The 27,100-nt window shown below is 41.9% G+C and overlaps 1 protein-coding gene across 1 annotated transcript in view; it reads right to left on the bottom strand.

The window, feature by feature from the left end:
- The window catches only part of LOC126235248 (glutamate receptor ionotropic, kainate 2-like), a 309,725-nt gene that overhangs the window by 149,634 nt on the left and 132,991 nt on the right, over window positions 1-27,100 (bottom strand). The window contains exon 7 of the mRNA XM_049943979.1: window positions 2,462-2,590. Within this exon, the coding sequence (XP_049799936.1) occupies window positions 2,462-2,590 (129 nt within the window). The remainder of the gene's footprint in view (window positions 1-2,461; window positions 2,591-27,100) is intronic.

The raw sequence follows: 27,100 nt of genomic DNA, 5'->3' as shown, positions 1-27,100 counted from the left end.
GAGCCTGTGTGTCAGAATTCTCATACAGTTACAACAGAAAAATGAGTCACAGAGAAGAGAATTTGGTGGTCTGTTGGATTGATGATAGGTTCATATACTTATGGTCTGGGTTCGATTCCAACTTCTGCCAATGACTTTTGATAGGGAGAGACAGATTCTATTCTCTTCTGGATACGCCAAGTAAAGAAGGTACAATGGCATTGTGGTCCGAAATTCACATTAAAATGATATTCCTTCTCTACCAAGTAGACGTTATGTTGAACCACAATAAAGCCAGGAGTATCGACATGTAGAAACTCTATCACCAGTAATCTTTCTTATACTAGTTATTTATTTCTAGTGACGAAACAAAAGCTATGTAGGGTCACAGGACACATAACATCTTTTATTTGAGCTTCTGTATGTCGATAAAATTGGTTCTCAACTGGGATTGCAACTCAGACGCCCTTAACGCGGAATTTTATCCCTTCGTGACAATACAGCTCGACTACAATTTGTTGTTTGTTGAAAACTACAGGTTCCTCAACATCTCCACATATTGCCCGTGAATGGGTTCGAATCCTGGCCCGGCACTAAGGTTTACATTATGTATTATCAAGCTCTACCATGAGAACACCTATCTGCTGGTGGATAATAATTTTGTTTTTTAATGTATATTCATTCGTTGCAACACTAACGATATCTGACGTTTTTGTACAGACCGCTGTGGCCGAGTGGTTCTAGGCGCTTCAGTCTGGAACTGCGCGACCGCAACGGTCGCAGGTTCGAATCCTGCCTCGGGCATGGGTGTGTGTGATGTCCTTAGGTTAGTTAGGTTTAAGTAGTTCTAAGTTCTAGGGGACTGATGATCTCAGAAGTTAAGTCCCATAGTGCTCAGAGCCATTTGAACCATTTTTGACGTTTTTTACTCCCAGTGAGACACAGAACTATTTGCGAGATCACTGTAAGTTCAAGCATGTTATTCCGAGCTGCTGGTGGAGAAAAATTCGGTAGCTGACATCTCTTTGTGTGTAGTCAACAACGATATGTGTGGGGTTCGATTCCTAGTCAGCACTGAACTCTTCGTCATATTATTTCTAGTTCAAACATGCTCACATGTCGCTGCTGGTGTAACAAACCCATATTTAACGTCCGTTTTCTCTAGAATATAACAGCGACAGGTGATGAATTGAAGTCCTGGGAAGTAAAAAATGAATGTTTCGTCTCGTCATTTAGGTTAAAACATCTAGCTACTGCCTAGAAAATCCTATATGTCACAATTGATTGTCCTTCGATATCAATCCGATTAGGATCTGGGTTCGAATCCCTGTCCAAAACAAATATTTACCTCACGGCATTTGAAGTAAGTTACTTGTGAAGAAGCAATATTTAACATCTCTCATAGTTCGTTAACAGGGACAATAGATACTGGGTAGGAATTCACGTCCGTTAAAAATGTTTACATTATGTAATTTAAAGTTTATATTTTCGAACTGATACTGTCTCAAATCGAGGTATATCACTCTCTGTCTGCCTAGTCAGGAATGACTGTTAGTTTCTGTCAGTCACGAAATCTTTGCTTAGTCTGCATGACCTGGGTTTGAATCCATATGCAGAACGAGGCGGTTCGTCGTGTCATTTGAAGTTCATACGTATTCTCAACTAGCTGCTCGTGAATAACTTAAATTTTTAATGTCATTTTGTGTTAAATAATAAGTATGGTATATTAATTTGAAGAGGAAATCATGAATACGACCAAGTTACTACGTGCATTACCTATCTGACGTAATAATGAGAGTGGTAACATTTCGTGTATGTCATTTATTGTAATAAAAGTGAACTTACAAGCCTTAAAGACAGTCTTATCGGTGATAAGGTGTTCCCTGATATTTGTAGTATCGTGGTATTACTTTACATCTTGAGTTATTGCGATACAGAGCAGTGTTTTCTAGTGGTGACTTGTTGGAACCATTTTCAGTGGTCAAATGACTGTACCGAGGAGCGATTATAGGACCTGCTAGACAGCTGCGTTATGCGGGTTGCAATCGAATCAGGCAGAATGCAATTCAGGTCGTTCGGATACTTTTGAGCACGACTGTACTTCCGGAGCACAGCACTGTTTGACAGTGAAATATTGACTATTGGAAAACCGGAACAGAAGAGAGTCGAAGCATTTGAGATGTGGTGCTACAGAAGAATGTTGAAAATTAGATGCACAAATAAAATAAGGAGTGAGGAGGTCCTTTGCAGAATCGGCGAATAAAGACATATGGAAAACATTGACAATAAGAAGGGATAGGATGATAGAAAATAACCTCCATGGTACTAGAAAGAGCTGCAGAGGCTAAAAACTGTAGAGGAAGACAGAGACTGGTATACATCCAACAAATAACTGAGGACTTACGGCGCAAGTACTACTCTGACATGAAGAGTTTAGCGCAGGAAGAGTGCAACATGAAGGGGAGTGTCAGCAGCAGCTTACCGTGCGGCTGGAGCGCAGCTCTGCTGGAGAGTCGTGTAGCAGGCGCTCCCGCTGGACCATCCTGAGCAGCGTGAAGTTGGCGCCGGCGCCGCTGCCGCGTAGGCGCGACAGGTCCAGAGTCAGGGCGTCCTGCAACGGCACACGAGGCGTCACATCGACAATTCGACGTTGTTCACGATCTATATACGATTTAAGAGAAAATCTGAGCAGCCCTCTTAGATTGTTTGCAGATCATTCTCTCATTTACCGTGCTGTAAAGGCGCCAGATGATCCAAAATAATTGCAAAATGATCTAGACAAAATATCTGTACGGTATAAAAAATGGCAATGCGCTCTAAAAAATGAAAAGGGTGAAGTCATCCACATGAGTACTAAAACGATTCGCTAAATTTCAGTTACACGATAAGTCACACAAATATGAAGGCTGTAAACTCAGCTAAATATTTAGCGATTACAATTGCGAATAACTTAAATTGGACCGATCACATAGATAATGTTGTGGGGAAAGCAAACCAAAGACTCCGATTTATTGTTGAAACTCTTAGAAAATGTAAAAGGCTTACTAAAGAAACTTCTTACACTACAACCGACCCATGTGGCCGAGCGGTTCTAGGCGCTTCAGTCTGCAATCGCGCGACTGCTACGGTCACAGGTTCGAATCCTCTCTCAGGCATGGATGCGTGTGATGTCCTTAGGTTAGTTAAGTTTAAATAGTTCTAAGTTCTAGGGGACTGATGTGTGTGATGTCCTTAGGTTAGTTAAGTTTAAATAGTTCTACGTTCTAGGGGACTGATGACCTCAGATGTTAAATCCCAGCCGGCCGGAGTGGCCGAGCTGTTCTAGGCGCTGCAGTCTGTAACCGCGCGACCGCTACTGTCGCAGGTTCGAATCCTGACTCGGGCATGGATGTGTGTGATGTCCTTAGATTAGTTAGGTTTAAGTAGTTCTAAGTTCTAGGGGACTGATAATCTCAGAAGTTACGTCCCATAGTGCTCAGAGCCATTTGAACCATTTTTTTGTTAAGTCCCAAAGTGCTCAGAGCCATTCGAACCATTACATCAAACTTGTCCGCCCTCTTTTGGAGTACTGCTGTGTATTGTAGGATCCGCTTCAGGTATGACTGATACCGAAAAAGTTCAGAGAAAGGCAGCACGTATTGTATTATCGCGAAACAAGGGAGAGAGTGCCACGAATATAATACGCGAATTAGAGTGACAGATATTACACTGAAGGTTTTTCTGGCTGCGGCAGGACCTTATGAAATTTCAATCACCAGCTTCCTCCTCAGAGTGTGAAAAAATTTCCTTAGTGGCAACCTACATTGGGATCGTCGTAATAAAGCAAGGGAAATCAGAGATCACACGCGAACATTTAAGTGTTCGTTTCTCCTGCGCGCTGTTCGAGAGTGGAGCGGTGGAGAAACAGCTTGAAGGTGGTTCGATGAATCCTCTGCCAAGCACTTAATTGTGAATTGTAGAGTAATTATGTATATGTTGCTAACTGCCTCACGACGCACCCTAGCATTTCCACCGATCCTCGAATAAAGCATGACTCATAAAACATTCCCTGTATGGATAGTGGTCCAGTTTATGGGAAACAAACTTACCGGACAAAATCAAGACAACACTCGTCAAGCGCTATAGATGATTTAATAGTGGTACCACGTAATCACGTGACTTTCCACCGCTGACGAGAGTCATGAGAGTAGAGCGGTGTAAATGTGGAACCAGCACCGTTAAGAGGGGTCGACTTGACGACGTGGCAAAATGACTGTCGTATTTCGGACGAGTCCATCACCAGACTATGAATGTAGGAGCCTGATTTTTTGGTGTACCACGTAGACTATCTACAAGGAATGGTGTACCACTTGCAGCCATGTTGCACAGCCTAAGAATTGTGGTGGTAAGAAGGTCTTAACCAACAGTGCGACCTTTATTGTTTAGCCTTATCGTCCGCATTGAAAACACTCACCTTTGGCGAAACGTTTAAAAAAAAATATCCTCTGCCCTGATGCGACATGTAATGTTTCTCAGCTGAGAATTACTGGATAAAATTAGCTGTACTACACACGTGAATGGGGTGCAGAATGAGTTAAATTTATCAGGTCTGTCTTTAACTACAAATGAAGAAAAGTCCTTGCAGAAACATTGTGTTCGATATTGTGGTGCAACGTCAGCACGCCTCAACGTGGTGCACTCTGGGTAACGCTAAGAACCAGACAACACTGGTTGCCAGACAATCTTCGGATCTCCTTGCTAAAGCATGCGATAGCACATGATGCCTGACACTATAGCGAATGTAAAATGGCCCTCGCCTTCCAACAATGTATCACGGACCGTATATACTGATCTCTCAACGCTGTACGAAAGGATATGCAGGACCAAATACTAGGTTCAAATGGCCCTGAGGTCATCAGTCCCCAAGAACTACTTAAACCTGACGAACCTAAGGGCATCACACACATCCATGCACGAGGCAGGATTCGAACCTGCAACCGCAGCGATCGCGCGGTTCCAGACTGTAGCGCCTACGACCGCTTGGCCACTCCGGCCGGCTCAAATACTACGTCCTCCATACAAGTCTCGTAGATAACGGTATCGACACCCCTTTATCCAGGTAACCCTTATTGACAGTAAAGACCACTTAACCAGTAGATTGGAAATACCAGAATGTGACTTGTTACGAACCACTTTTCATCGTACCTAAGGAGTCGCTACAAATGTGCGCTCCTCCGTGTAACGTACTTAGAAGGTTAAGACATCCTTCACCAACAACACTCACGAAGTCGTCGTCAAAATAATAGAAATAATTATCAGTAACATATACGTAAACACCCCGCCACCGAACGGACACCTGAAATCCTGCATTTACTGTCCCATGTGCCGGCCGCGGTGGCAGAGCGGTTGTAGGCACTTGAGTCCGGAATCGCGTGACTGCTACGCCGCAGGTTCGAATCCTGACTCGGGGGTATCCTTAGGTTAGTTAGGTTTAAGCAGTTCTAAGTTCTAGAGGACTAATGACCTCAGATGTTAAGTCCCATAGTGCTCAGAGCAATTTGAACCATTTACTGTCCCACCCAGCAGGATATGTGTGGGACTTAAGGAGTCACCAGACGCACGACAGCAGCAGTGAACCACTAGCAAGCTGGGTCGATGATAAAAATCTATTTCTACTATTTTATGTAAAAGAGAAGGGATCTTTTAAATCAGCAGCTTGGAACCTACAATACAACTCTGATTCGTGCTTCGTAAAAAAAGACGATGAGTTCACACTGCTGCAAGGGACCCGCTGAGTACTTCAAGACCTTCCACACATTCAACATCGACCACCCATAATCGAAAGAGCGTTCCTCTGATCAGATCCTGTCCTCGTCCAAGATGTAATTTTAAGAAGGCGGGCTGGAAAAAGTTCCCCAACCACCTTGAAAAATGTTGAGGCTGGATTCCACCTACTATCGAAAGTTGCCAAAGGTTCACAAGAGTAGTGACTGAAGTAGCAAAGACGACCAGCCCTAGAGGATTCCACAAGAAATATCTATCAGGATGGAATGCTCAATGTGTAAAACTATACAAGGAGTTCCTCCAAGGAGAGGTAGCGGGTCACCTCCTACTCACACTTGACATGGCTAGACGTCTGAAATGGACTTTTAAAGAATTAGGTGTAAGTCCTAAGCATGCAAGAGGTTCAAATGTCTCTGAGCACTATGGGACTTAACTTCTGAGGTTATCAGTCCCCTAGAGCTTAGAACTACTTAAACTAACTAACCTAAGGACATCACACACATCCATGCCCGAGGCAGGATTCGAACCTATGTCCGAAGCGGTCGCGCGGTTCCAGACTGTAGAGCCTAGAACCGCTTGGCCACTCCGTCCGGCGATACAAGAGGGGAAGTGGTTTCTCACCCAGACAGGACTGCAAATCACGTTGTGACTACTTCAAGAAATCCACAGGATAAAGCTAGCACCACTCACATCAAACATTAATTTACGAGTCTGAAACATCTAAGCCCGACTACACCGTATTTTCCCAATCATTTAGAGTCGAGGAAATAACAATGTCACTCAAAGAAGTTAAAGCCGGAAAGGCACCAGGGCCTGATGGAATTCATCCTGAATTCCTCCTGAACGGTGGTAAATGTACCTAATAATGGGTTGCAGAGTTCTTTACTGATATCATGATGAGGAGGAGAATACAGAAGTGAATGAAAGGTCTGACGTCATCGCTACCCTTAAGCCAAGAAAACCAAGCAACGAGCCGGAAAGCTACCGCACAATACACCTTCCTAGCTAAGTATACAAAATTCTTGAAAGAGCTATTTATAAAAGAATCTCGACTATAACATTTGAGAAAATTCCGATTGAACAAGATGGTTTTCGCCCTGACAGAAGCCGTATGGAGCAGATAATGTCACTCGCCACCTACTTAGAAGCAGACTTTCAAAATAATTTAAGAACATCAACTGCATTTATCGATCTATCTGCAGCTTATGACATAGTATGGAGACACAGTCTTCTCTACAAACTCGTTCAAAGAATCCCATGCAAGAAAACAATCCAACTTATTAATAGCATGCTTACTGGAACGTCATTCCTGGTCGTACTGTGCAACAGGACAAGCCCTTCGAAGACCTTAAATGATGGACTACCCAGGGATCTGTCCTTGCCCCACTACTATTTAATCTGTACCTCTCTGACATGCCTAAAACTAGCTCTCGTAAGTTTGGATGTGCTGATGACCGGATGTTGGCAGTGGGACATCGAAATTTTTAAGAATCGGAAGCCATCTTTAACAGCCGATCTGGTGATATTGCGAACATACGTTCGGAGATGGAGACGGAGTCCAAACCCGACCGAGACAGAGATGGCTTGCTTTCACTTGCGCAACAGGGTGCCAGTCAGGTAGCTCCAGGTCTGCATGGTTACAGACTACTTCACCACAATCAGCACCCAAAATATCTAGATATTACACTGGACCAGATAAATCCTATAAGAAGCATCTGGTAAACATCACTGTGAAGATAAAAACTAGGAACACTATCCTATATAAATTGTGCAAAACAACACAATGATAATTATCAGTGATCCACTAAGATCAACCCCTGTGGAATGGCTGTCCACATTGAGCCACGTTCCGCCCCCCCCCCCCCCCCCACCCTTGGACTTCAACGAAAAGCAGGTCCACTATGTCAGTTTAAAAGCATACAACGCAACCCCCAACTCCCTATCCATCAAGATGAGGTTGTCCGCCCTGATAGCTGAGTGGTCAGCATGATGGATTGCCGTCCTATGGGCCCAGGGTCGATTCCCGGCTGGGTCGGAGATTTTCTCCGCTCAGGTACTGGGTGTTGTACTGTCTTCATCATCATTTCATCCCCATCCGGCCCGCAGGTCGCCCAATGTGGCGTCGAATGTAATAAGACCTGCACCAAGGCACCGGACCTACCCCGCACGGGGCCTCCTGTCCAATGACGAAAAACACTCATTTCCATTCATATCCAAGATGAGGTTATCCTAAAAGTAACTGGCTTCGATCAAGAAAAAACATCATGAATACAGCCATGGAACTGCACACATCTCAGGTCAACCTATAAGGCTCACGAGAACGACTCTGGACAGAGGCTTGTCCTCCACTTGGCCAGAACTTGCTCTGCATCAGAAAGAAACCCCTTACCTTTGACCAATCGCGCAGTATATGGACAATGTTTAACAGAATACGCTCTGATAAAGGCAGATGCATAGACTCGCTTCCTAGATGGGGTAAAAAACTCCAAATTGTGACTGTGGAGCAGCCAGTTCGTCATATAATTACAGAATGTCCCACAGGGTCTATCCTGATACTTCTGATTTCCTGTAGCGGTTATAAGCTAAGTACTGACAAACTTATTTGTGCTCTATAATACAGTTATTAAATTTACAGCGGTGTAGCGTGCCGTTTGTGGCGAAATAACGACTTAATAAACTTTTGTAATCGTTCGCTCGCTGTGTTTTAGAGAGTTTTCAGTGTGTTGAAGCCGTTAGTAATCTTCGTGCTTTAGTTTTCAACTGTCGTTTATTATTCTTTCTAGTGAAATATTTCAGTAAGATTTTCATATAGTGTTTTAACTTCGCTTAGTGTTACAGTGGTAGTTTTAATTTTTTGGTTGTAGCTAATAATTTTGTGAAGTTTTGCTGGTATTGGTATCGGCTGTGTTGTAGCAGTATTAATACAAGTAGCTGCTTTCTTAGTAGGCAGAGAATTTCGAGACCATTATTGTTAGTTCTTAAATAGTTGTACTGGTGTAACTGAACTTTGGTAACGTAGACGAATAGTTTTTTTTTCAGTAATTGTAAAATTTACCATGAGTGAAAAGTGTGGGCTCTGTCGTAGGTTTGTGAGTAGTGGATTACGGTGTGGGATTTGTTCAAAGTATTTTCATTGGGGGGGAATGCAGTGGGGAAGCCAGTGGTCATTTTAGGGAGATCCTCTCCTGGGAATGTAGAATCTATAGTAGAAACAAGTTAATAGAGGAGCAGGAGCGTAAGATCTGTGCCCTTCAGGTGCAGTTACAATGCGCAAAGGAGGAACTAGATAGGTTGACGAGGGTGAAGGGTGGTGGGGAATGGGAACTGGCAGTTGGCAAGAAGGTAGCTAGGAAGAGGAGGTACTCAGACAGTTTTACTTTGCATACATGCAATAGATACGACCAACTGTCAGAGTTGAGTGGAGAGCAGCCTCGTGTAGCCGTAGATGTAGGTAACTTGCAGCAGTCCTCAGCAATTAGGAGGCCTAGGTTAGTTGCAAAGTCTAGCAGAAAGAAGGTTCTGCTGCTAGGTAGTTCCCACGGTAGAGGTGTGGGCCAGCAGTTGCAGGAAGTGTCGGGGAGTGAGTACCAGGTCACCAGCATTGTGAAGCCTAGTGCAGGGTTAGCTCAGGTGTCTGAAAGCGTAGGGGAGTTATGTCAGAATTTTACGAAAGAGGATCAGGTAGTGATAGTAGGTGGAGCAGGGAACAGTCTCGATAGGGACGGGGAATACGATGTCAGTGGTGACTTGGTTGAGATAGCTACTCAAACTGGTAGTACTAATCTGCATTTCGTGCAACTGATTCAGCGTCATGATCGGCCTCACCTTAATGCGGCTGTTGGGCGCGTTAATGTGGGTCTGGGGAGGGCACTGATGGCGGAGGGCATGGATCACATCTCAGTGGTGCCAGTTGGGTCTATCAGTAGATGAGGTTTCACTAGGCATGGCCTAGTGGTCTAGGGGCAGCGTCTTTGATTCATAATCAAAACGTCTTCGGTCCCGGGTTCGATCCTCGCCACTGCCTAAATTTTGATAAATAATCAGCATTGGCGGCCGAAGACTTCCGGCATAAGAAGTCAGCCTCATTCTGCCAACGGTCTTGTCAAAGAGGGCGGAGGAGCGGATAGAGATTTAGGGCACTCTCTTGTCCTAGGGGTGGGAAATTGCCCCTAAAGGCGGAAGAATCAGCAATGATCAACGACATGAGGATGCAGAAGGCAATGGAAACCACTGCATTAAAGACACGTAACGTGTATCCAGAGGACATGTGGCCTGTAATTGAAGAAGTGTCATGATGATCTCTCCATTGGCAAAAGATTCCGGAATAGTCCCCCATTCGGATCTCCGGGAGGGGACTGCCAAGGGGGAGGTTACCATGAGAAAAAGATTGAATAATCAACGAAAGGATAACGTTCTACGAGTCGGGGCGTGGAAGTGTATGAGGATATTGAAAGGGTAATGCAGGATGTAAAGGGGGACGAAAATCTAATAGTCATGGGCGACTGGAATGCAATTGTAGGGGAAGGAGTAGAAGAAAAGGTTACAGGAGAATATGGGCTTGGGACAAGGAATGAAAGAGGAGAAAGACTAATTGAGTTCTGTAAAAAGTTTCAGCTAGTAATAGTGAATACCCTGTTCAAGAATCACAAGAGGAGGAGGTATACTTGGAAAAGGCCGGGAGATACGGGAAGATTTCAATTAGATTACATCATGGTCAGACAGAGATTCCGAAATCAGATACTGGATTGTAAGGTGTACCCAGGAGCAGATATAGCCTCAGATCACAAAATAGTAGTGATGAAGAGTAGGCTGAAGTTCAAGACATTAGTCAGGAAGAATCAATACGCAAAGAAGTGGGATACGGAAGTACTAAGGAATGACGAGATACGTTTGAAGTTCTCTAACGCTATAGATACAGCAATAAGGAATAGCGCAGTAGGCAGTACAGTTGAAGAGGAATGGACATCTCTAAAAAGGGCCATCACAGAAGTTGGGAAGGAAAACATAGGTACAAAGAAGGTAGCTGCGAAGAAACCATGGGTAACAGAAGAAATACTTCAGTTGATTGATGAAAGGAGGAAGTACAAACATGTTCCGGGAAAATCAGGAATACAGAAATACAAGTCGCTGAGGAATGAAATAAATAGGAAGTGCAGGGAAGCTAAGACGAAATGGCTGCAGGAAAAATGTGAAGACGTCGAAAAAGATATGATTGTCGGAAGGACAGACTCAGCATACAGGAAAATCAAAACAACCTTTGGTGACATTAAAAGCAAAGGTGGTAACATTAAGAGTGCAACGGGAATTCCACTGTTAAATGCAGAGGAGAGAGCAGATAGGTGGAAAGAATACATTGAAAGCCTATATGAGGGTGAAGATTTGTCTGATGTGATAGAAGAAGAAACAGGAGTCGATTTAGAAGAGAAAGGGGATCCAGTATTAGAATCGGAATTTAAAAGAGCTTCGGAGGACTTACGGTCAAATAAGGCAGAAGGGATAGATAACATTCCATCAGAATTTCTAAAATCATTGGGGGAAGTGGCAACAAAACGACTATTCACGTTGGTGTGTAGAATATATGAGTCTGGCGATATACCATCCACACAATTCCGAAGACGGCAAGAGCTGACAAGTGCGAGAATTATCGCACAATCAGCTTAACAGCTCATGCATCGAAGCTGCTTACAAGAATAATATACAGAACAATGGAAAAGAAAATTGAGAATGCGCTACGTGACGATCAGTTTTGCTTTAGGAAAAGTAAAGGGACGAGAGAGGCAATTCTGACGTTACGGCTAATAATGGAAGCAAGGCTAAAAAAAATCAAGACACTTTCATAGGATTTGTCGACCTGGAAAAAGCGTTCGACAATATAAAATGGTGCAAGCTGTTCGAGATTCTGAAAAAAGTAGGGGTAAGCTATAGGGAGAGACGGGTTATATACAATATGTACAACAACCAAGAGGGAATAATAAGATTGGACGATCAAGAACGAAGTGCTCGTATTAAGAAGGGTGTAAGACAAGGCTGTAACCTTTCGCCCCTACTCTTCAATCTGTACATCGAGGAAGCAATGATGGAAATAAAAGAAAGGTTCAGGAGTGGAATTAAAATACAAGGTGAAAGGATATCAATGATACGATTCGCTGATGACATTGCTATCCTGAGTGAAAGTGAAGAAGAATTAAATGATCTGCTGAACGGAATGAACAGTCTAATGAGTACACAGTATGGTTTGAGAGTAAATCGGAGAAAGACGAAGGTAATGAGAAGTAGTAGAAATGAGAACAGCGAGAAATTTAACATCAGGATTGATGGTCACGAAGTCAATGAAGTTAAGGAATTCTGCTACCTAGGCAGTAAAATAACCAATGACGGACGGAGCAAGGAGGACATCAAAAGCAGACTCGCTATGGCAAAAAGGCATTTCTGGCCAAGAGAAGTCTACTAATATCAAATACCGGCCTTAATTTGAGGAAGAAATTTCTGAGGATGTACGTCTGATGTACAGCATTGTATGGTAGTGAAACATGGACTGTGGGAAAACTGGAACAGAAGAGAATCGAAGCATTTGAGATGTGGTGCTATAGACGAATGTTGAAAATTAGGTGCACTGATAAGGTAAGGAATGACGAGGTTCTACGCAGAATCGGAGAGGAAAGGAATATGTGGAAAACACTGATAAGGAGAAGGGACAGGATGATAGGACATCTGCTAAGACATGAGGGAATGACTTCCATGGTACTAGAGGGAGCTGTAGAGGGCAAAAACTGTAGAGGAAGACAGAGATTGGAATACGTCAAGCAAATAATTGAGGATGTAGGTTGCAAGTGCTACTCTGAGATGAAGAGGTTAGCACAGGAAAGGAATGCGTGGCGGGCCGCATCAAACCAGTCAGTAGACTGATGACCAAAAAAAGAAAAAAGGCCTGCACCTCGGTAGGTATGGGAAGGGGAGGCTGGCTAAGCTTATAGGTGACAGTGTAGTGGGTGGTGGTGGTGATGGTAGTGGTATCACTCATGGAAAAATTCCTATAGTAGTCGGTGTTAGAGCTGCACCTTTTTAGACTGAAGTCAGCTGATAGGTATACCTGCTTAAAGGAAGTGCCTCTAACTAAGGGCTCACCTCCAAAGGATGCAATGTTTCCAAGTAGAGAAGGAATTAGCATATTTCATCAAAATATAAGAGGTATTAAAGTTAGTGAACTGCTAATAGATTCTAACTCTGAAATTATTGGTATATCAGAGCACCACTTAAATAATTTGATAATTCAGAGGCTTCCTTTACCATGCTACAGATTAGCTGGCTGTTTCTCAAGGAGTTCCCTGCGGGGTGGGGGAGTGGCTCTGTACGTAAAAAACAGTATTTCGTTTGAGTCCATAGACGTATCACGACACTGCACTGAACAGATATTTGAAAGTTGTGCAGCATTAGTTGAATTTAGTGAAACTAAACTTCTAATTGCTGTTGTTTATAGGTCCCCTAACTCCGACTTCGGAGCATTTTTGCTTAAGCTAGAGAGGGTTCTTGATTCACTTTGTGGGAAGTACCAGAAAGAAGTTCTATGTGGTGACTTCAATATTAATTTTGTACATGATTGTGCAAGAAAAAGGATGTTGGTAGATCTCCTATATTCATATGATCTGATGCAAACTGTGTTTTTTTCAACTAGGGTGCAGGGGAACAGTAGCTCAGTCATAGACAATATTTTTATTCATTCTTCATTACTAGATGGGCATTCTGTTAGTAAAAGGGTGAATGGCCTTTCAGACCATGATGCACAAATTTTAACACTAAAAGGTTTTTGTACTCTAACCAATGTCGTATTTAATTACAAACTACGTAGGAAAGTTAATCCAACAGCAATAGAGAGTTTTTCAAAACTAGTCAAGGAACAAGAGTGGCAAGATGTTTATAGTGCCGATAATATTGATGATAAATACAATGCTTTCCATAACACATTTCTCATGCTCTTTGAGAGTTACTTTCCATTAGAACATTCTAAACGGGGTACTAGCAGTAATGGACAGCCCAGTTGGCTGACTAGTGGTATAAGGATATAATGTAGAACAAAGCGGGAATTATATCAAAATGTTAGAAGTAGTCACAATCAAGCTACAGTAGCCCATTACAAACAGTACTGTAAGGTGCTTAAAAATGTTATTAGCAAGGCAAAAAGTATGTGGTATGCAAATAGAATAGCTAATTCACAGGATAAAATTGAAGCCATATGGTCAGTTGTGAAGGAAGTGTCTGGTCAGCAGCATAAGGTTGACGATATAAAGTCAGTTTGCAGTAATAATATTTCTGTTACTGATAAATCAGATATATGTACAGTATTTAACAACCATTTTCTGAACATTGCTGGTGAATTAAATAAAAATTTAGTATCTACAGGAAATCATATAAATTTCTTAGCAAATGCCTTTCCGAGATTGACGTCTGAAATACTCCTCTGTGATACAGACAACAGGGAGATTGAGACAATAATCAAATCGCTGAAGACTAAGGACTCTCATGGTTATGATGGAGTGTCTAATAGAATATTAAAGTACTGTGCTGCACATGTTAGCCCTGTATTTAGCCATATTTGTAATTTTTCCTTTAGGAATGGTCAATTTCCTGAGCGATTAAAGTACTCAGTAGTAAAGCCGCTTTATAAAAAGGGAGAAAGGGATAATGTTGATAATTTTAGACCTATTTCTATGCCATCAGTGTTTGCAAAAGTTATTGAAAAGGCTGTGTATGTAAGGTTAATTGATCATTTTATATCACACGATTTGCTATCAAATGTACAGTTCCGCTTTAGAAGTCGTTTGACAACTCAAAATGCTATATTCTCTTTTCTCTGTGAGGTACTGGATGGGATAAACAAAAAGTTTCGAACGCTTGGTGTATTTTTTGATTTAACAAAGGCATTTGACTGTGTTGATCACACAATGTTGCTCCAGAAGTTGGACCATTACGGAATAAGGGGAGTAGCTCACAATTGGTTCACCTCGTACGTTAGCAACAGGCAGCAAAAGGTCATTATTCACAATGTTGATGTGGGATCTGAGTGGGATACTGTCAAGTGGGGGGTGCCCCAGGGACCAGTGTTGGGGCCGCTCCTGTTCCTTATTTATATAAATGATATGCCCTCTAGTATTATGGGTAACTCTACAATATTTCTGTTTGCTGATGACACTAGCTTGGTAGTAAAGGAGGTTGTGTGCAACATTGACTCGGTTTCAAGTAGAGCAGTACATGACCTCAGTTCATGGCTTGTAGAAAATAAACTAACGTTAAATCACAGTAAGCTCAGTTTTTACAGTTCCTAACACACAATTCAACAAAACCTGACGTTTTAATCTCACAGAACGGGCATATGATTAGTGAAACTGAACAGTTCCAATGCCTAGGTGTTCAGATAGATAGTAAGCTGTCGTGGAAAGCCCACGTTCAGGATCTTGTTCAAAGACTTAATACTGCCATTTCCACTATTCGAACGGTATCGAAAGTGAGTGATATTTCGACACGTAAATTAGCCTACTTTCCTTATTTTCATTCACTTATGTCGTATGGTATTATGTTTTGGGGTAACTCTTCCCATTCTAGAAGGATATTTTTGGCTGAGAAACGGGCGGTTCGGGCAATAAGTGGTGTGAGTTCACGAACCTCTAGTCGACCTCTTTTCACGAGTCTGGGTATTTTGACATTGGCCTCTCAATATGTATATTCCTTATTGTCGTTTCTTGTTACCAATATTAGTTTATTTCCAACAATAAGCAGCTTTCACTCGGTTAATACTCGGCAGAAATCAAACCTCCATTTGGATCGGACTTCCTTAACTCTTGTGCAAAAAGGTGTGCAGTATACTGCTGCATCCATTTTCAATAAGCTGCCACTCGAATTCAAAAATCTTAGCAGAAATCCAGGCGCTTTCAAATCGAAACTGAAGAGTTTCCTCATGGGTCACTCCTTCTATTGTGTCGAGGAGTTCCTTGAAAAATTAAGATGATTCTCATTGTATTGCTGACAGCGTTTGCTTAAACTTATGGACTGATTTTCTTTCAGGTTCATGAACATTTATTTTTATCTGTTATTACTTTTTATGTTGGAAGCTCATGTACTGACACGTTCCATGACCTTGGAGATTTGCTCCTCAATTTGGTCCTGCGGAACTTGACATTTAAATAAATAAATAAATAAATGATGCAATTGATTATATTAATTTTGTAAATTACGTGGTCTATTGTTTGCATTATATTTAACGCTGTGCTGAAAAACCCACACGATCAATAAATAGATAAATCCGTTCTATATTGCCACGGTTTTGTGTATGCGTTTGTTACAAAGTCTGTTCCAGCATTCAGATCCAGAAATGAAGAAACGAAGCTGAGAACAGCTTGTATTCAACGTTTCATACTTGCAGCATAATCTCAGTCTCTCGTAGACCGTTCACGGTTCTCACTCCTTCCTGTTACACAAAGAATAGTACTTTCAGTGATTTATGAATGGTCTGTGAATACTCGCAGTGTTTGACAGTTTTGAATGCTCGCTCAGATACTATGAAAATCGTTCCATTTCTACTTAGGAAGTTCACAGATAAGACTGGCAGCACGCCAAGCGGAAATTTTACCCTCCAAAAGAAAGTATCGACTCCTGCAGAAAAAGTTCGAAATTTCCACGAACGGAAACCTTTCCTGATAAATAACAAACTCCAAAAATTCGCTATTACTTAGACATAACAAAACTGTAAACCGCTCTGGGCTACATGATCTATCATCAAAAGAGCTGACCACCAACTAGAGCCCTGCAACCGCGTGGGGCATCCGCGTGGCCGGCACACGCCGGCGGTGTGCGATTGAGAGCGCGGATACGCTTCGTGAACGTCGGCGGAAGTTGCCGAAAATTACCTATGCTAATGACGAGCGTGGACGCAGGTACACGGCCACGTAGCTGCCACAAACGCGTGAGGGTTGGATTAATAGAAGAGATAGACATGATCCAGCGAAAAGCAGCGCGATTCGTCATGGGGACATTTAGTCAGCGCGAGAGCGTTACGGAGATGCTGAACAAGCTCCAGTGGCGGACACTTCAAGAAAGGCGTTACGCAATACGGAGAGGTTTATTATCGAAATTACGAGAGAGCACATTCCGGGAAGAGATGGGCAACATATTACTACCGCCCACATATATCTCGCGTAATGATCACAACGAAAAGATCCGAGAAATTAGAGCAAATACGGAGACTTACAAGCAGTCGTTCTTCCCACGCACAATTCGTGAATGGAACAGGGAATGGGGGATCAGATAGTGGTACAATAAGTACCCTCCGCCACACACCGTAAGGTGGCTCGCGGAGTATAGATGTAGATGTAGATGTAGGGCTTGTCTGTAGCCACGCGGATTTCACGCGCCTGCACTCACTTACATACAGGTTGCGAATTTGCAGTGTGCACATGTACAATGTACTTCACCTAGCACCGGACTTGAGCGAAATTTATGCGAATGATGATTAACGGTTAGAGATATAAATTACTATTCGTTGCTTATGAATTACAAATCTTCAGTATACACATGTGCAAAGTTCTTTGCTTAGCAACAGACTTGGGCGAAACTTATGCAAATGACGAATAACGAAAAGAGATGCAAATTACTATTCGTTATTCGTGAAATAAATAAGAATTATTCGAAACATTATTCATGTATACAAATAAAAATTCTTATTCGTCATCTGTGTATAAAAAGTGTTGGAATAATACATAAATCTGAAATCCAACTGCAATTAATGCTCCAGTTGTTTGTCATTTTTTAAACGAATATACATTTTGTTTCTTTTAAACGAGTTTTCAGAACATCTCTTTTTTTTAATGTCTCAGCAGAAACTTTACTTGATACACTGATATTTTCCATTGTGGCACTAAAGAAAATACATTCTACACATACAGTGCACTCCTAACGTGACTTCGATGTATGACTTTCAGCTCACAATCTTCTTCAGCAAAAACTAAGGATCTACATCTACATCTATACTCCGCAAGCCACCCAACGGTGTGTGGCGAAGGGCACTTTACGTGCCACTGTCATTACCTCCCTTTTGTTCCAGTCGCGTATGGTTCGCGGGAAGAACGACTGTCTGAAAGCCTCCGTGCGCGCTCGAATCTCTCTAATTTTACATCCGTAATCTCCTCGGGAGGTATAAGTAGGGGGAAGCAATATATTCGATACCTCATCCAGAAACGTACCCTCTCGAAACCTGGCGAGCAAGCTACACCGCGATGCAGAGCGCCTCTCTTGCAGAGTCTGCCACTTGAGTTTGCTAAACATCTCCGTAACGCTATCACGGTTACCAAATAACCCTGTGACGAAGCGCGCCGCTCTTCTTTGCATCTTCCTTATCTCCTCCGTCAACCCGATCTGGTACGGATCCCACACTGATGAGCAATACTCAAGTATAGGTCGAACGAGTGTTTTGTAAGCCACCTCCTTTGTTGATGGACTACATGGCAGTTTTCGGCAAATAATTCGTTGTGATCCCACTTATCTTCACCTCTCAAATCACATTCTAAATAAAATCATTTTACTTCATGTCATTCGAAACTAGTGACCCAATTTCTTTGTCATTTCTATGGCTGTTACATGTCTGAAGTTTGTTATACAAATTAACCTCCCTCAGTCATGGACAGCAATAGAGGTGAACCACTTGTTTTTAAATCGAGGGTAAGATTTTATTGCAATACTTGCAATTGGTATAGGAAGGTGAAAAACGTTATACTTGAACCCAGCGTCTGTTCAGAAATTTTTGAATCTCAAATCTCTACATAATGGCATAAACGATATGTCGGATAGGAAAACTATTCCACATTCTAATGGCGAACTTACTCATACCTAATCCTAAAATTCTTGGGATGACTTTTGACCCCCAACATTATTCCATAAACGTTTTATCAGAGTAGATAAGAAGTATGGTGATGTTAATCGTTAGAAATCATTGAGTTATTGCTTGGTTCACTCATTTTGTAGCGCTACCGTCACGAATCGCGTAATTTTATGAAAGAGACGTGCATATCCGATAGTGTTAGCAATTTAAGAAAGGCGATGAAAATTGAGAGTTTTTGCCAGCTGCATTCTCATTTTTGGCTGCTTACGTATAATTCTTGCGCCATATTAGCATTGGGAGGGGAGACGTATTGTCAGGTGTAGGGATAGTTGAAGGTGGCCGAGTCGGTAGTGTAATGACTGTAAAGCTGTAGGCAGGCTGACTGCGGCAGCCAATAAGAAAATGACATGCGTTGTAACCTACGCATTGGGCCGCTGTGATTTCGCGGCTGCACACTGCTTGTTGTGAGCAGGCTGTATCGTGACAATACATGTGGCTATCTTCAGTCCCCGAGCAGTTGTCGAAGCAGCTAGACATTGCTTGCATCCTGAAACAAATTTCATGATGACTTTAGACAACTTATAGGACCAGGGGGAATTTCCAGTTCTGGAGGGATGCAGAATTTATACCAATCTTTTCTTGGCACATTATTTTGTAAAACACGGCATCCATTTATTATGGCAACTGCTAATTCTTCTTGAACATCAACTGTGCGACGAAAAATTCCACGTGCACCATTTATTTTCCAGAATGCCAAAAATGCATTCTATAAAACGCCTAGTCCGAGACAGTCGATTTTTAAAGGTTCTTTTATCTTTTGTTAAATTCTTCTCCCCGAAAGGATTCATTAAATTTTCCGGTACACCAAATGCCTCATCTCCGTCAATGACGCACGACATCGGTACTCCGTTAATTGATGTGATACTTCTCTCCCACATTCATAAATTTTTGTTAATGAGATTTTCATGCAAAAGTGAGTGCGTAAAAATAGACGAGTCACTATATTTTTTGTGTGTTCTAACATGCACGCAAGTGAATTTATAATCTGCAGATCATAAAGGAAGTAAAAAGACGGAAAAATAATTTTTGTAATTATAGTAAAGTACGTTTGTTAGGAGAAAATAGCAGAACATATTTCACGTGCACCTCACTCGGCTGATGGGTCACGACTGATTGTCATCTCGCTGACTGAATTGGCTTTCAGCATTGCGGCTGCCTTGTGCGTTATAGCCCAAACTGCTGAGGCTGTCCCTCTGTAAGCAGTTTTATGTTTCATTTGTTACACCGTAAATCAAGTAAAGCTGTGCTCAACTTGAAGGATGATTTCAGCACTGCAGTCCTGTACTAGGCATGGTGGTGTGCCCTTGAATTCTTTCCACCTCTGATCAGACTTATGCAGCCAGTTAAAAGGAGGTCTGCATTTCAACATGCACTCCGAAACACGATGGAATTTGGCTTTCCACTGCCACTGATGTCACTGCTATGGCTGAAAGAAGCGATAACAACAGAGAAAATCGTAGGACCAACAGGGACTCGAGTCCTATGCCTAAGTTTTGTAATCTGGAATTTAAGCGGCTGAGCCATAACGGCACATTTCTGGGCAAACCATTAATAAATTATTTATCAAATAGGAAGTGCTCCGAGCCAAGTGAAAAAATAATGAGTCTGTACAAGAAGCAAACAAAGAAAATACGGTGGCATTTTGTTTCAGCGATCCGCCTGCACACATAATAATCCAGATAAGTTTGTATTTAAATAATACCCATCTCTTTTCATCACTACGTCTACGATTCCTTTCTTTTCCTGTTCATATTATCGAATGTCCTACTATTTAATTTGCTCTATTTATTCGCGAAAGCCTACGGTGTAGCTAGATTGAAGTTTTCTGTTAATTATAAATTAATTTGACAATTATAGTCTTTTGTCACACTCTTAAAAGTAAATCTTTTTAATTTGTTGGTTGGTTGGTTCATTGATTTGGGAGAGTGTACCAAACAGCCATGTCATCGCTCTCATTGGATTAGGGAAAGAAGTCGGCCGTGCCCTTTCAAAGGAACCATCCCTGGATTTGCCTGAAGGGATTTAGGGAAATCACGGATGGCCGGACGCATGTTTGAAGTGTCGTCCTCCCGAACGGGAGTCCGGTGTGCTAACCACTGCGCTACCTCACTCCGTTTTAATTTGTTCTGTTCAAACTATGTCTAAATGTCAGTACGATTTTAGCACTTGACGGAAAACAAGCACTAATTCATCAGCTATTATTTTACAGAAATATACAGGTCCATAGAAAACATGGAAAATCGACAGCGGAAAAGAAATTCTAATCCTAAATGCATCTAAACGTCTGCCGGGCCCATTAGTGTCGAAGCTGCATAGACCGTAGAGTCTACGTTTGCTTACCCGCGTGGCGAGGGCACGCGGCTGCTGCCCGTCACTCTCTACGTCAGCGCCACGTCATAGCGAGTGAGTGAACGTACAGCGAGTGATGTAGACGAACGCGTATTCGCCACGCTCATGCAGTGCTCTACCACCAGCCTTCCTAAACCACGCGTGAATAGCCACACCCAGCACCAAAAAGCGCGAAAGCTGTGGTCCCTGATTGGCCAAATACCACCAACCAGCTTTCTATTTCTGCAATGAAATCCATACTATTAACTGCTTACAGGCGTTGATAAATACGAGTATCAATGGAGACATTTGATAATGTGTGCCCCGAGCAGGAATCGAAACCGGAATCTCCTCCTTACATGGCAGACGCTCTATCCGATTGAGCCATTTTTTTTACGTTTTCCAACGTAAGATTTTAATCTTTCTATTTTTATACATATGTAAATGCTTACATACAAATTACATAGCAACATTAAAAGCAAGGAAAGAGTTAGCAAAATTAATGAACTAGTTGGTTTATTTTTACAGAGAGAACATAGTTGCTGATTGCTGTTCAGTCAACTTGCCATAAATTGACTGTCACATTCTTTCGACAGTTTTAAATTAAATTCATGAGAAACAAACGTACAAGATTCATAAACCACAAATACATTTACACTGTCAATGTAAATGTGCATTCAAACTATTTATGTACACTAACATCAACTTGTCGAAGAATGCAACGTACGCAGTAATTCTCTATACATCCAGTATTTCAAGGTCTTGGAAAAAATTACTACTATCTACAATGCACAAGTTTCTGATTTACGTATATTTTGGCAAAGCTTTGAGGTAACATTTTAGAATCAGTCAAAACAAAAATGGTGCCAACAGCTATAAATAAACAATAAAATTAAAATGTTAAATAAGTTGCATAGTACTATTTCAGTAAGACATAAGCTTTCCAAAACAAGGTCACTGGTTATTTTCATGCGAATATGAAAAAAAACACAATTCTGAAATGACAAGAAAAGTTGGTCGAACAAACTCATGATGATTCATATCGCCATCTCTCGTTAGCTACAATCAAATACCTGAAATACTGCACAAACTAATAACACAAAGAAACGAGAATGCTTAACGACTAAATAACTGACAGGCAAGAACCCCCCTACACTACACACTGTGTACGGCAGGTACCCAAATTATAGATACCTCACCCTGACTTCTGTTTTGCCAACTTAACTGGCAATTCACGCAGCACGAGTAGCAAATCAACTCTTTTTATTTCTTAATTATGAGCTTTATCGATCGAAGGTACATAACCATCACACAACAGCAAGAATAAACCTGTCATTCGTAAAATATATTTTATGTATTACAGTAAAGTCCCTGCAAACTCATGGTAAAAACGACTGCATTTATATCCTAACAGTAGGGCACGAAAATGTGCTTCGATGTTCAGTACTGCATATTTTAAAGTAGACTGCTGTTAGCACCATTTATGCCAAACAATCAGGTGATTTCGGTTACCTGAAATTCCCAGAAATTTGATACCTGTTAAGCCATCGAGGACACAGAGGGTACTATGACTGCAGGGACTTATCTCTGGCACGCTCCCCATGACACACACATTTCCAACTTACTGTCCATACACTACATTTGTAGTGCCCATGCCCACTATACTCATTACTCGCAGCAGTCAATCTGTAGATTCCCGTAAGAGTTTGAGCAATGTGTGTGCATCCGCACTGAAGAAGATAGTTGAGCTAAGCCCTATTTATACGAAGATGCCATCTTCATATGGCTTTCTATTTTGGTTTATATAACCCGACACTTTTCCTCTCTCTCCTTAGACCAGAGGTTATCAAACTACGGCTCGCAGGCAAAACCGGCCCGCGAACATCATCAATCCGGCCCACGGTGACACGTCAGACATGCAAGGTATGCAATCTGCCGCAATTTTATTTTTATTTTTTTAAATACAGTCGAGCTTTACCTATCGAGCGCTTCCCATAACGGGTTATTCGAAAAACGAGTAGAAGAAAATGAAAACACAGACTCGCTTAGCGAATGATGTTTTGCATAGTATGTTAACCGTTATTTTTTTTAAGTCTTTAATAACCATCTGAAACCTACTTTCTGGTCTGGGTCTGTTTCTTTGGCCACCATAAATGAACACTACGTCACGCGTTCACCTATAAACTACCGCTCTGTGAAGTGGAAACTCCGTGAACGATACATTCAGTCAGCAGAACTGATCGCAAAGCGCCTCGGGCCGCAGTTATCGTCACCCGTACCGCCCGCGACGGAGCCGTATATTCTCTGCAACGATGTTGCAAGATGATTTCTTCGCCGGCGTCTGGTAACCCTTCCCCTTGCAGTGTCTGTTTATGAATTCCAATTCTGTTTCGTCATCGGTAACTACACGTATTCATTACAGACAACCATAACGCAATAGCTATGCACGCCAAGATTTTAATTAACGATAATACTATCTATCTTCCAGTAAATTTTGAAACATGGGCATAAACAAACATCTTCAGACATCTTTGTTGTAAAACAGGATTTACTGTACTAAAAATAAAATATTACATTACTATATCGTAAACCTACTTTCCTACTGTTTCGGAACGGAACGATTTGACTTATTCTAAATTGATTCCTACAGAAAAAGTGTTTCACTTAACGAAAGCTAATTACGAGGAAAAATCAGGGATCAACCACGCTCATTAACCGAAGTGACTCTGGACTGTGTAAAATTTACAACACAAATAAATCATACAAAATACGTACAATAACCAGTTGCTTCTATTATAAGATCAATTAAGATACACATTAACAGACATACACATAATGCAACTGGACATTTCAACTGTAATTTATTATTCGAGATTTCCTGAAAATTTACCTTACTTCAGTGAGACACATAGCCTACTCAGATAATGAAACTAAGCACCGTAATAATGATTAGTGAGATTTATTTTGCTATAACTTCCCACTCAACAACTATATGAAGTTGTGAATCAAGTTTACTGATCGAAATTATCAGCAGCGACTTCAAATGCTAGCCAGTTAGTTTATCTCTGTAAATATTTTTGTGTACTTCATTTTGGAGAATTTTTTTCTCACAGAGATAAGTAGTGCCGAAAGTGGAAAAGAAAGCAAGAGTAAACTTAAGCAACTGATCCAAATGTGTGATAGGAATTTAAATATTTATCTTTATAAAAATCATTGCTTTGTAAATCGGCCATTTGAATTTGAAATTGTCAGGCAACACTGAACGTATCGGCATTAAAAGGATTTTGAAAAATCTTGATATCGTTTGCAGTTGCATCAAAATCTGAAACATGATTTATTTTCGCGAGTACTCAAAGTTTCAGTTGCGAAATCTGTCAGACATGGATTCTCTGATTGTTTACTGAATGTTCAGCATGTATTAAAATCCTTTAAACATTTCTGGATCAAATGAGACTGAAACAAAATTTTTTTGTGGCAGGATTTAATATGAGTGCACAAATCAGTCAGTCGCTGGTTTTCTCTTCGTATTTATAAATTAAGGTTGTTAATACACATCAAAAAAATTTTGTATCACCTCGGTTCCGAGAGTTCCGGACCCTGTATAGAAAACTGGAATAGATATCATTTCCACCTTTTTTATTGCTCATGAAAACCACACATTTCATGTTGTACCACCTTCAGAGATGGTAGTCCAGATTGTTTTACACACCAGTACCTCTAACACCGAGTAGCACGTCCTCTTGCATTGATGCATGCCTGTATTCGTCCCGCCATACTATCCACAAGTTCATCAAGGAACTGTTGGTGTAGATTATCCCACTTCCCAATGGCCTTTCGGCGTATATTCCTCAGAGTGATTGGTGGGTCACGTCGTCCATAAACAGCCCTTTTCAATCTATCCGAGGCATGTTCGATAGGGTTCATGTCTGGAGAAAATGCTGGACACTCTAGTCGGGCGATGTCGTTATCCTGAAGGAAGTTCAAATGGTTCAAATGGCTCTGAGCACTATGGGACTTAACACCTGAGGTCATCAGTCCCGTAGAACTTAGAACTACTTAAACCTAACTAACCTAAGGACATCACACACATCCATGCCCGAGGCAGGATTCGAACCTGCGACCGCAGCGGTCGCGCGGTTCCAGACTGTAGCGCCTACAACCGCTGGGCCACTCCGGCCGGCGCTGAAGGAAGTCATTCACAAGATGTGCACGATCGGGGCGCGAATTGTCATCCATGAAGACGAATGCCTCGCCAATACGTTGCCAATATGGTAGCACTTTCGGTCGGAGGATGGCATTCACGTATCGTACAGCCGTTACGGCGCCTTTCATGACCACCAGCGCCGTAACGTCGGCCCCACATAATGCCACCCCAAAACATCAGGGAACCTCCACCTTGCTGCACTCACTGGACAGTGTGTCTAAGGCGTTCAGCCTGACCGGGTTGCCTCTAAACACGTCTCCGACGATTGTCTGGTTAAAAGCATATGCGACACTCATCGGTGAAGAGAAAGTGATGCCAATCCTGAGCGGTCCATTCGGCATGTTGTTGAGTTCATCTGTACCGCGCTGCATGGTGTCGTGATTGCAAAGATGGACCTCGCCACGGACGTCTGGAGTGAAGTTGCGTATCATGCAGCCTATTGCGCACAGTTTGAGTCGTAACATGACGTCCTGTGGCTGCACTAAAAGCATTATTCAATTTGGTAGTGTTGCTGTCAGGGTTCCTCCGAGCCATAATCCGAAGGTAGCAGTCATCCGCTGCAGTAGTAGGCCTTGGGCGGCCTGAGCGAGGCATGTCATCGCTAGTTCCTGTCTCTCTGTATCTCCTCCATGTCCGAACAACATCGCTTCGGTTCTCTCTGAGACGTCTCGACATTTTCCTTGTTGAGGGCCCTTCCTGGCGCAAAGTAACAATGCGGACACAGTCGAACCGCGGTATTGACCGTCTAGGCATGATTGAACTACAGACAACACTAGCCGTGTACCTCCTTCTTGGTGGAATGACTGGAACTGATCGGCTGTCGGACACCCTCCGTCTAATAGGCGCTGCTCAAACATGGTTGTTTACACCTTTGGGCAGGTTTAGTGATATCTCTGAACAGCCAAAGGGACTGTGTCTGTGATATAATATCCACGGTCAACGTCTATCTTCAGGAGTTCTGGGAAGCGGGGTGATGCATCACTTTTTTTGGTGTGTGTAGTATTAACCGGAAGGTTTCTGAGCACTGAATTGCATCGGATTCGTCTTTAAGGCAATTTTAATTAAATTAAATACTCACTGTTAAAAAGAAGTAATCTTCCAGAATGAGATTTTCACTCTGCAGCGGAGTGTGCGCTGATATGAAACTTCATGGCAAATTAAAACTGTATGCCGGACCGAGAATCGAACGAGCATTTGCCCGCGAAACGCAAGGTACCGAGTTCGAGTCTCGGTCCAGCACACAGTTTTAATCTGCCAGGAAGTTTCAGATGTAATCTTCGCTAAGGAACTGTATTCACAAAACACACTAATGCCACTATATTCTGCTTTTCAGATCTAACATATAGAATGATCGCACAGGGAACGAAATTAGCGATTCCCACTAATTCAGTTGCTTATAAGTGCAGCAGTGACACTGTTTTTAAAGAAAGAGTTTGTTTTACACTTACCATCACTACTGCACACAGCATATAGCGACAAAGCTGTTATTGTTTCTAATGCCTTGCTGTCAGTAGTGTAATCGTGAAGTACTGAATTTATATTCTTATGATGTATCTTGTCAGCACTAAATGTTTCATGGCAGTAGCTTGACAGCTATATTGTATCCTTGCGCTGTAAAGCGATACACACTGCAAAACCTCACCCAGTGTATTTGAGACGTTTTTAATGGCTATGATCCAAATCATAAATCTTTAATGATACTCGTGCATTATGATAAGCGACCTGCTCTTGTATAAATAACATCTGTTCTTCTCCTACACGAGCGTGTCGGTATGCTGCAACACGTGGAACTGTCATGGCATACTATTTGTTTACATACATAAATGTTTCTGTTCCATTCTATCCTACAATATGCACACAGCCAAATTGCTTAAACATTAAAAGACTCGAATTTGTGGTAA

This window comes from Schistocerca nitens, chromosome 2 (genome assembly GCF_023898315.1).
Source record: "Schistocerca nitens isolate TAMUIC-IGC-003100 chromosome 2, iqSchNite1.1, whole genome shotgun sequence".
Taxonomy (NCBI): Eukaryota; Metazoa; Arthropoda; class Insecta; order Orthoptera; family Acrididae; genus Schistocerca; species Schistocerca nitens.
The sequence above is the reverse complement of the archived record's forward strand: the minus strand, read 5'-3'. Positions and strand labels throughout refer to the sequence as shown.